This window comes from Corella eumyota, chromosome 6 (genome assembly GCF_963082875.1).
Source record: "Corella eumyota chromosome 6, kaCorEumy4.1, whole genome shotgun sequence".
In the NCBI taxonomy this organism is placed as follows: Eukaryota; Metazoa; Chordata; class Ascidiacea; order Phlebobranchia; family Corellidae; genus Corella; species Corella eumyota.
Window position 1 is genome coordinate 3,770,839 of NC_137495.1, and position 12,190 is coordinate 3,783,028.

Consider the following 12,190-nt stretch of genomic DNA (forward strand, 5'->3'; position numbering starts at 1 on the left):
GGTATATGGTTTTTTAGTTGGCAATTTAGTTGAAAGGATATATTATTAGTGTATTAAATAGCAGTTATGAAGTTTCTTTGGCTTTTTCTTTTCGTAAACCTATTAGTATTGCAAATCGAAGGTAATTAATCGTTAGGTTTTAATATTTGTGAATATATTCTCAAGCCAATGTTACTAAAACTATTTAACTAATGCATATTTGCCTAAAAATCTAAATTTCAAAAACAACGTTTATTTAAAATTTATGCAAAGTTTTTTAAAATTAAAAGCTTTTTCTAGAAACGTTTTGGTTAGAAAGGTTGATAAATTTTTTTATGTAAAAAGGTGAATTCAAGAATACTTAGAAAATGTTATATTAGCATTTGACTTAACTTTGTATCTATTAGGCCAAGGAGATCTTAGACTTTGCCCTACAAGAAGATTCTGCCGGGATCTTTTAAACATACCATGTAATCGGATTATGAGAGCCAATACGCGTAAATATATATTTAATATGTTTAAACTACTTACTATAAAACCAAAAAATCACAAAAGTTTTAATTGAATTAAGTTTACTGCTTGAGGTGTCGTTTATCTGGAAGTTGTAAACCTCATATTCTTGATATATTATGATTGAAAATACCGCTTGATCCATTGTTGGAAAGATTGAATGCAGAACCAGAATTTATTTAGTTAAAATATTTTAAGCCAACCAAAATTTTACATTGCAAATATGCACTGCTTTGTTGATGTAAACTTGTGTTTTTCGTTTATTAAAGTTTCTAATAGAGAATAAAGAATAAAAGAATATTGGGTTATTATTTTTTTTGTTAAGAAAAAAATGTCCTGTTATGGTAGCCTAAGCCGTTTGCTTTTCATTTAATTAATAATTTGTGCTGAAAATAAGATTAAGATTTCAAGTCAACATTTTCAGGAAATAATAAAACACATGCAAGTTACAAACTGTTTAATAAAAGGAAGTTGCAAACATATGCTTGTTTGGAAATTTTCCGAAAAACTTGTAAAAGTCCATCCTTTCTTCTTGTTGTTAGTTGGTCTAAGTATAGTTGGTATAAACATTTATAAGTTGTTAACGGCAGTTATGAAGATTTTTATAGTTTGTGTTTCTTTATTTCTAATGGCAGTGGAAATTGAGGGTAAGTTCTAGTTAATGCAGAATATATTATAACACAAGAATATTTATTATTGTTATACCATTTTGTACGTACTAGGCCAAGGGGATTTGACTCTTTGTCATACTCGAAGATTTTGTCAGGATCTGGTTGAACGTCCATGCCGCCTTATAAGGGCTGCTAACACATGTAAATATATGTCTAGAAAGTAACATCGGTTGTAATATAAAACGTTATATTGTGATTGACTTTGATTTTAGTTTACTGTCTTACTTGTCGTATTCTGGGAAGATGTACTCCTCCTCCCCCCGCTTCGGGAACCGTTGATCAACCTGATATATTTGCGGTAAACACCCCTGATGTATTTCCTCTTGTTGTGGAAGACCCTTGTCCAGCTCCGATGCTACTAGAGTGCCCTCTACCACCTATTATTGAATGCCCGGCACCATTTTCTTCGGTTGAATGTCCACGACCTCTACCTATTGAATGCCCTCCACAGCCAATTATTTTATGCCCGCCTCCTCTACCTATGCCAGCAATTCCTTGTTCTTGCGATTGTTCAGCAATTAAAAAACAACCGATTCCGTTCACAAGAACTGCAAACAAGACTAGAGTGCTTTAAATTTAAGTTGTTGTTAGCTTATTGTTTATTTTATTTCTGGGCAACTTTTACCGAGTACATGAAAAACAATGTTCTTTGTTGTAATTGTTAGTTTTGTTTTTAAAAGTTCTACTAGATATATACGTTTTTTTCCAACTGCAAAATAATAAAGATTTGCTAATAATAATGAAAAAAGGAAAATAATGTTTGTTTTAAATGAATAAAAAATATATTTTTTATGTAATCACGACCCATATAAGGGGACGATTAATTGCCAAAATTAATAAAAACAAGCTGTTTAATTATATGTGGCAGGAAGGAAGTTGTAGCCTTATGTTTACAAGAAATTGTTAAAAAGTTGTAAAATTAAGATTTCGTGGTATTACATTTTGTTAATTAGACATTTAGTTAAATGTGAAGTTTTTAGTATAGAGATATGAAGGCCTTTTTAACTTGCATTGCTTTGTTGGTTCTGGCATTTCAAATAGAAGGTAAGCATATTAATTTATATTTCAAAATAGCAATTTACGGAGAGTGATTTTTTTTTATTTTGTAGGCCAACTAAATCTGGAACGATGCCATACTCGATTTTTCTGTCGTATGCCTTATCGCAGACCATGTCGATTTTTAAGAGTTTCTTTTCAAGGTAAATAAAAAAAAAATTTTTTTTTTAATTTAAAAATAAGGTTTAAAAGGGTTATAAACATTTTAAATTTAAAAAAATTTACAAAGCGAGAGTTTTCTGCGCTGTCTGCCGAGCTGGAGGTCGCTGCATGCCACCAATGCCTGAACAGCCGCCACCCCAAGTCTTTCCCGCAATGGTTGGACCAATGGCATTCCCGCCTCCACCTATTTTTGTATGCCCTCCACCCCCCGTGCTTGAATGTCCTGCTCCTCCTCCTGTTAAAGAGTGTGTTTGTGGGAGTAATAGCACTAGCCCAGTGGAAAACAGTAGAAACAATACTGTTAGAGGATAAAATGAGATAATTTCTTATTGATTGTGATTTTTTATCTGTTAGTACATTAACTGGAAGAGTTTTTTTTAGAAGCATGTTATATATACTTTCTTTTAATAAATTTTGGAAATAAATAGTTTTCATTTAATTTAATGTTTTTTTAAACAAAACAAAAATGCGTTAATGATTGTGCCTAACTAGCCGAGTTTTTATGATGTTAAGTCTTTTTTGATTATAGTTTTAGGCTTGCAATTTAACAGGCTCTCATTCGTAACATAACGAAATAGGAAGGAAATCAAAAAAGTCATGTAGGGTTTTAAAACATGCTGCAAAAATAACGATCTAAGTTGGACATACTCGATAAGTCAGCAGATTCCAATACAAAGTGTATTGCAAAATGAAATTCTGTTTTTTAATAATCTTGGTTTTAGTTTTGATAGTACAATTAGAAGGTAAGTTGTATTTTTTTGCAAAACCAAAATTTATATGTTATAAATTTAAAATTTGTTGAAGTAATGCTAATAAATTTTTAAATCATTTTTTACATGAACAGCAATGAAACCTAAGAAACTAAGATGTTTTCCAATATTTTGTCGACCAACTATAAATTGTGGAGATGATATAATTAAAAAAAAACGTAAAAAAAGTTAAATATTTATTCTGTGTTATTTAACTAAATTTACAACATTATTTATAGTGAAGTTTTTATTTGCAAATATTAAAATAAAATTTTTTTAATTTTTAGTTGTGTGCGTCATCTGTAAACTGACCCAATGCAAGGGCAAATTTAAAAGGCAATCTATTTTTAAAAAATTGGAGCCAAACATAAGGAAAGTAAAACAACTAACGAAGTTAAATCAAGACAATTGAACGTCGGCCGTCATTAATCTTAAATGTTTGTTGAACTCATTTATGCAACAATGTTGAACAACAATAAATCAAATTTTAAAATTATTGGACAAATCAACAAACTATGTATAAATTTGTGTTAGTATGGGAATGTAGTAATTGTAACATAAGTATAGAAACCTCTCCTTTTTTTAGGCAAAAGGCATCTGTTACCAACATTAAGGCATTCCCCAAGTAAGCTACGTTTTTTTAAGGCGTCTAAAGCAAAAAGCAAAAACGTTTTTTTTTGTTTCTGTTCATTTCTAAAGTGACCACAAAATAAAGCATAGTATAGTGTACAAGTTAAATCAGTAATAGGTTAATGGTAAAGTCAGTTTTAATTTAAATCATATTAAAATAAGGTAAAAATGATTTTATTTTTAGATCATATAACGAGGTATATTTATTTGGCAGGTTTTGTTATTTAATGTAATGCCTTTTCAACGATTGTCGATTTTTCATATTTTGATAGTCTTTTATTATGTGCTATGACGTCATAGGCAATATATCCGACAACAATGGATCGACGAAATATTTCTTTCGAGCGGGTGTTATTGTTGTGATAAGTATTTTATTATGACGTAATAATTCACTGGTGTGACGTTTTAGTTATATTGAAAAGTGTGACGTAAAATAACAATAAAGTGTTTGGAGGTCGATTACCGGTGACATTTTATAACAAAAATATCGGGATTTATAACAAATGTGAATAACAAAATGGCTGGTTTAAATTTGGTAACAAAAATCGGCTGGTTAAAATGTGGTAACAAAAATCGGCTGGTTAAAATGTGGTAACAAAAATCGGATGGTTAAAATGTGGTAACAAAAATCGGATGGTTAAAATGTGGTAACAAAAATCGGATGGTTAAAATGTGGTAACAAAAATCGGATGGTTAAAATGTGGTAAGAAAAACCGGCTGGTTAAAATGTGGTAACAAAAATCGGATGCTTAAAATGTGGTAACAAAAATCGGATGGTTAAAATTTGGTAAGAAAAACCGGATGGTTAAAATGTGGTAACAAAAATCGGATGGTTAAAATGTGGTAACAAAAATCGGCTGGTTAAAATGTGGTTACAAAAATCGGCTGGTTAAAATGTGGTAACAAAAATCGGATGGTTAAAATGTGGTAACAAAAATCGGATGGTTAAAATGTGGTAACAAAAATCGGATGGTTAAAATGTGGTTACAAAAATCGGCTGGTTAAAATGTGGTAACAAAAATCGGATGGTTAAAATGTGGTTACAAAAATCGGATGGTTAAAATTTGGTAACAAAAATCGGATGGTTAAAATGTGGTAACAAAAATCGGATGGTTAAAATGTGGTAACAAAAATCGGATGGTTAAAATTTGGTAGCAAAAATGTTTTTGGAAAAAAAAGAGCAATTTTAAAGCAAACAAAAACTCGTTTGTATTTTGCTTTTAAGCCGTACGTTAATTCAGTCAACCAAATATAAACATTCCTTGATGTGGTTTGTAGAAAAGTGCATACATGTTCCTTGATACACTTGTTTTACTACAGTTACAACCTCATTTACCGATGTAATGTTATGTAAGGTGCATGTATTATACAAGGTGCACTTAAAGTTAAAGTAAAACTAAATAGGTATTTAAATTTTTTTTTATTTTTAAAAATATTTTAATTTTATGGGACGAATAAGGTATGGACTTAAAAATATTGGCTAGGTTAACTAAATATTGTTTTTGTATAGAGAAACAATTTTGCCTAACGGTAAATTATACTTTCTTAGTATAGATATCCATCTTAAGGACTAACCAAGTTTAAGCCCAAACTGTAGGGCAGTTTCTCAGAAAATAAACATTTTTTTCAGATATGATAAAAATCTAAGTTTTATATTAAGTGTCGGCAAGAAACGCAAATGACTAGTTTAAAGCAATTTTATTTAAATCAATACTAAGTCAGCAAATGTATGATAAACGTTTAAGATATTAAAATTTGTACAAAACCACTAGATTTTTTCAAGTCACGTGACCCCATAATCTTCTTTTCCACCTGACAGAAATGTTAAGTGTCGTATTTTGTTTGCGTAAGATAGTGCTGGTTTTGCTTAGCACCCACTTCTACACTCAGCTTAGTGCTCGTCAGTTAAGTAAAAGGGGGGATGAAGTGTGCTTTAAATAAGTGGTTTGGTGTAAAGATAACAGGGTTTAGAAATCTGAAATTGCAAGTTGTTTTATTAGGTAGTTGGTATATTATAACATGCTGGATTATATGTTTAGTAGCGCATAACTATGTAGAATTTACTTGGCTTATATGTATTTCATATAGGCGATTATTATTAAAAATTCATAGCAGAACTAATTTAGTATATCGACTTACTAAGTTTAACATAACCTGTCGAAGCAACTTAATGTTCTTCATTAAAAATTTAGGCCGTTTAGTTACGATACTGAATGGTTCGTGCATAATTTTAACCGCTGGTTTGGTAACGTAAATACCGTTACAGTTACTGTCTTTCAACAACGTTTAAGGAGTATTGAAATACGGAATTTATTTTAGATTTATTTTTAGGTCATTAAATGTAAAAAAACGTTTTTGGCAGATACATTTAAATACTGTAAAAGCTACAAGGGTTTTAGGTATGCAGGTTTCAAATTTTATTTAAACTCTTTTGAACTTTTAAACCATTACAAATTGATTAACGATATTTTTTAGCTCAGAGATTCGATTATAAATGCTAGAAAAATAAAATGCAAGGTGGTATTGATTTATAACAGGATTAAATATCAATAATACTAGCAGCCTGTTTTGTAGAATTAGTAACGTTATAGCAGCTGTAAATATTGATAATTATATAGCTATTTGTTTTTTTTTCTATTTTTTAAATGGCATTTTTTTAAATTCACGTTTTAGTGATTTTTAAAGGTTCTTAACAAAACGAAACAAATATCAACAAAAAAGTTATTGCGCATTGAAACAAAAGCTGTAAACTTCCCAGTCGAACAATTTATTGTTTTACAACTCGCTCCGAAGGAAGTTTAGTTCGTTTACAAGCCACGTCAATCAAGAAATAAATGAGCAGTTTGATGTCAGAGGTGATATGTAGGGCCGTAAACATTGTCCTTTAATGAGGGGCTGTATATAATAACAAGCAGGTGACTCCCATATTGATACCGATATATATATATATATAGGTCGCATTTTTTTATTTTTAATGGTAAGACAAATTTATAATTGTCTTGCAGATTTATAAATATTTTTAAAGTTTGTTTTTGCAATATTTATGCAGTACTTGCTAACATACAATATATAGCATAAGTCAAATAGTGTTTTGGGGAATATCACTGTAGTATAGCAGGCTATAAATTTATTCATAGATTATTGCAACCTGATTTTATATAATATGTTGTAGTATTCGACAGTACTTTCGCAAACTACTGTTATAACAGAATTTAGCCTAAGATTGAGGCGATAATATTTAATTTCAATGGAAAATATGATACAACCTTCGTAGTACAACTAATAATAGAATAATTTCAGGTTTTTAGTTTTGTGTTTTTAGAAAATTTTGGGGCGCAGCCAAGCCTAAAGTGCACCTGTATAATGTACATTTCTAAAGCGTTAAACGGAGCGTAACTTTTTCGTAAAAAAATCTTTTAGTTTTGGGTTCAAAATTTTACTTTTCTTCTTTTAATACGGATTTGTGTAGCCAGGATTAGTAGTTGAGGGTTTGTGTTTTGGTAATATATGGAAGTTGTTCAACTAATATGGATGTTATTTTGGTAAATAATTGCTCGTGTTTACCGACAATGTGATTATTACACACGTAATTTAATCCATAATTGGTGTTATTAAATAGTTGTATACGGTAATATTTTGAAACTGTATCCAGTAAATCAAATTAAGTTTTATAATTTCATAAATGTTACTTTGTTGTTTGCCGTTATATCTCATTAGTATATGTAAATAGAAACTAAACCAAGGCATTTGTTTACAAATTGGTAATGATTTATGCTTCGCTAAATACTGCATTAAGCAATAAAGTAGATAAGGGTATTTAACTTTCGCAATCTAATAAATAATAAAGAATGTACAGCTAGTAACCGATGGCATTTCTCACATTTATCTTAAACACTTCAGAGTTTTTATGTTTGTTAAGCCAACTTTTTTTACGATCTTACAGCGCAAAGTTTAAAACAGTCATAAATTTAAGCCCAGCAGACTTTTATTGCAGTTCAAATATAAAAAGTATCCACATAAGAATTTTAAAGGTTTCAAAAAATCGAATAAGTTTGGTTAAATGTAAACAGATAGGTGTTAAGTTTAACAAGAAAGGTGTTAAAATCTTTACAAAATAGATAGTAAACCAACAAAGGTTTGACAATAGATTTCAGCAAGCAATCAAGATTGTAGATATAAATGCTTGATTATTTAAAAAAAGAATTGTTACCGCAATTACAAGATTATTTAATTGATGCGCTGGCACATATTTTCAATTAAAAAAATACTTTATATGTTTTTAAGGAAAAACAAAGCATTGTAATATTGCATATTTGTACAACATTGCTTGTTGTTGTAAAAATTCAGTTGTTTAAACCCTGGTATATATATGGTTTTGTTTACGCATCGAAACTAGATTGTATTTCATGCAATCCCATGGATTATGTTATTACCAGTAAAAATAATTAACATTAATATAATCGGTTTATGTATATCCAAACCTTCTAATTAATGACCTGTAACATAGAGGGGGGCGTATACAAATACCAAGTAACCAAATAGCTTAAGGAATTGGCAAACTTTTTTGTTTACTTAGCAAATGTTTAATTTATTTTTTCTTGTTTTACATAGGTTCGTAGGTTATTCCGGTAGTTCAGTAAACATTAACATTGGACATTAAATTTGAATTTATTAAAGTTGTAAAAAAATCTAACTGGTTGGAATTTTAAATCAAGTTTATCATCAAGTTGGTTTTAAAAAAGCAAATCCGAAGAAATATTTTTAAACTTGTCAACCAACACAAATTGAAAATCAAACTGCAAAAAAAGTACAGTGCTCTAAAGAACTAAGTTTGGGACACTTGACCATGCATGGAAATGTAAAGTTTCGCATAAAACAAGGTGAAAATAAGACGAGACCAAGAAGTGAATCGTATGTAAACAGTCGACCTAGGTCGTGGGGTGAATTTCAATCGAATTCGACCCATTTTCACAAAATTGGTCGCCCCCGAAAGTCGACCTCTGATTTCACGGACGAAGAAACACAGGATCACGTGACTAATGATACGACCAAAGGTAAGTTGGCGGTAAATTTAAATTTAATTTTAGATTTTTTTTAAACTGTTAAAACTTTTATTTATTTTTTTAGTATCAATTTTAATATTTAACAGTTTTTTTAATTTACATTTTCTAATTTTACTTGTTTGTTTACTTTTCAGATACCACATTGCAAGAGGATAGCAACATTACAGTATTAGACCACAAGGCACCCCCAATAATTAAAACAAATCCCGTCACAACCCGATCGAATCAACCTTGGAAGTTAAAGACAAGGCCACACTCTACAATTTCTTTTGTCACACCCTTTTACAAACCATTTCGACCCGCCATAAAATCTCCTATACTGCCTATGACGTCACAATCCCTGGCAAGTTCTTCTTCAAGCGATGACGTCATTAAAAATACAGATAACGTTATTATTGATAAAGACAGTTTTGTAGTAAAAGAAAATGACGTAAATCTTAATTTGGAAACTGACCCCCAGAGTTTACTTTTTGAAAGCAGCCTTGAAGATTTCGATTCGCACGTGGGCGCTAACGAGGAGAAACCTGTTACACCAGTGGTTGCCCCGGGCGAAGATTATTCAAAAAACTTATCAGCGGACATTGTCAATTCTGATCAACTTACATATTACAATAAAAAAACATCGGAGCCTAAATGTGAAGAGCCCCGGGCTTTAACCGAGTCGCCAAACGCGATTTTTTCAAAGGAAAAATCTGATTGCAGGATAGATAACCAGATTCCTTCGCCGCAATGTAATAATACCAGTCTTGTAGAAGCTGACACATTTAACGAGAACGAACGAAAATGCTCGGACGAAAGTTTTGATTCGGCGCTCTGTGTTTCTGAAGCGACCTCGAGTACTGTTCCGAAAATTGAGCCTAACTTTAACACCGACAGTACAGACGATTCTGACGTATTATCTGTCCAGAGTACTGGGTTTTATTCATTTGAGAACAGACGCCAAGATTTTCCTAGCGAAATCGAGGAACTTGATGAGATTGAGTCTGAGAACGAAGAAATGCCGAATCCAGCACCAAGAAAATCGAAGACAGTGACTGCGTCGCCTAAGAGATCGAGTTATAATCAAACGATGTTTGTCCCTGCAAGCATGCGACCAAATTTAAGGTCTTCATCATCTAAATCTTCTATTTCATCGCTTGAATTATCAGAGGACGATACCCTTAATGTACAAAACGGATACACGACTCTTAACTTGAAAGATAAGACTGTACCTGCCAAGGTGAAGTCGCCAACCGATTACTCTTCACTAAAAAGAATCAAAGCTAATGGCGCTAGGAACCTAAGATCATCTAAAACAGATTCTGGTACAGATAGTGCTGATTCTGGGTACACAAAGGGAGAACAAACCGAACCTCGAACCATCCACGTAAAAGATTATATTACCCCACTACAAACTAAGACGACTGAAAGTTTGAAATGGAAACCGGGTCAGTTTAAACAACCACAACCCAACTCAAAACCGCCTAAAAGTATGAACGGGACCTGGCCGCGTCGTACGCACATCAACAAGCGGCAAAAAGAAGAGGAAGAAGCTGAAGAATTACTTAAGAGATTTCGACAGACCTCGGAAAATTATCGAAACCGTTTCCGGAATATTTTTACCGATACCCGGCGTAGAACTGAAGAAGCGATGTTCGGTCTTCGTATTACTATGGCTAAGAACGGTTACAGCGCACCTTGCTATCAACCAAAATCTTATTCTCACACTAATTCGAGTCGCCCGATTGCCGCATAAACCTAACATTACACGGTTTATGTGAAAATCGTGTCAATCATAAGCTATAACATTAAGCGAATAATTACAACGTACATTGAGATAAACTTCAAAGTTAGATTATAATCTGTACATAACTATCGCATTAACATTTTTCAAGTCAACATGTTGCTCTAAATTACAACTTTACTACGTCATACTTTGATGACGTCATATGCATTTGTTTTTTAAAGCCTTCAACCGTTTCATGCAGCTATAAAAAAACAATTACACGTTGGTTAAAATTTGCACATTTGTTCGTATCATTTTTTGTAATATTGGTATTGCTAAAAGACGTTTTGCAAATGTACATTTAAGCTTGGCATATTACATTTATTTTATTTTTTGTATTGTATTATATTTTCTCTATTTTTAGTTCAAGTTTTTATTGTTGAATATTATAAATAAATACTACTTGAAATATATGTAATGCTACATCTTCAGTAGTTTAATAACACAAGCATGTATTGCTAATTCGTAAACTTTAACTTACCTTATTGATTTAAATTACATAATTTTGTCTGCAGTTGATCTATATTTGGCCAAAATAGATTAATTTTTATTGATTTGCAGTCATATTTTACATACATAGGCAAGTAATTAAGAAAGTTTAGAATCAATACCTGACCTTGTAAAAATAATCGTTGTGTTACTAGTCTGTGTTCTATTTTAAGTTCCAGTTAGAATTAGTTTGGTAAGGTAAAATACTACGAAATAAGAATAGTGATTTATAACATCTTAGTTTATTAGGGGTTAGCAAGAAGAGTAAATATGATTTGCTCGGGTTTCATTAAAACTATTATGTTCGTGTTAAATTTTCTTTTTTCGGTAAGTTTTTATAAGGAGCAGTGTGAAAAAATCTTCTAGATGTCTTGCAAAAAAAAACATAAAATTTGTATAAAGCTTTTTTTGTTATAGTTTTATATTATTAAATAAAAGCTAAATTTTTGTAATTTTTCTTTTCTTGGACAGTTAAGCGGGGGAACTCTACTCGGAATCGGAATATGGATATTCGTGGACGGAGCCAGTTTCAAACAAATTTTGGCGGTTTCCAATTCCGCTATTTTTTCCGGTGTTTGGGTGTTCATTTTCGGGGGAGGATTTCTGTTTTTTCTCGGCCTATTAGGTTGCTGTGGGGCAATTAATAACAGCAAATGCTTGTTAATGTCGGTAAGAAACCTTGTGAAACTTTATCTACTTAATGTTAAAAAATTGTAGTTTTTGTGTTATTAAATTAAACTAGTTGTTTAGTTAAATTTTTGGTTAAAACATTATTGTTATAGGTTTATCTTTTACATTAACAAATATAATTGTGTTTTTAGTTTTTTATTGTCGTCCTGATCTTATTCTGTATAGAAATAGTTGGACTGATTCTAGCCATTATCTATTTCCCTCAGGTATATAAACTAAATTAGTTTTAAACCAAAATATTACTTATATAAAAGTGAGGCTCAAGTTATCTTCTATAATATTTAATTTTTTTTTTTAAATCTTTTTTTTTTAGATCGAGTTGTATATGGAAGAATCAATGGTGAAAAAATATGGAAATTTAAATGGAAATCGAATTACAACTGATAATTGGAATGCCTTGCAAACTGTGGTATGTTTTTACAACAA

The 12,190-nt window shown here is 31.1% G+C and overlaps 2 protein-coding genes across 2 annotated transcripts in view; both read left to right on the top strand.

Annotated features, from left to right (window-relative positions):
* Positions 1-12,190, top strand: part of LOC145755085 (claudin-7-like) — a 74,324-nt gene that overhangs the window by 39,905 nt on the left and 22,229 nt on the right. The window lies entirely within an intron of this gene.
* On the top strand, positions 8,374-11,094 carry LOC145755060 (uncharacterized). Its single transcript, XM_082571262.1, has 2 exons — positions 8,374-8,811; positions 8,955-11,094. Exons 1-2 carry the CDS (start codon positions 8,604-8,606, stop codon positions 10,553-10,555), a joined length of 1,809 nt encoding a protein of 602 aa, XP_082427388.1. The 5' UTR covers positions 8,374-8,603; the 3' UTR covers positions 10,556-11,094.

Coding starts and splice junctions, on each gene's coding strand:
- LOC145755060 (XM_082571262.1), top strand. CDS start 8,604: ATGCATGGAAATGTAAAGTTTCGCATAAAACAAGGTGAAAATAAGACG. Junction 8,812..8,954: donor GACTAATGATACGACCAAAG/GTAAGTTGGCGG, acceptor TTTACTTTTCAG/ATACCACATTGCAAGAGGAT.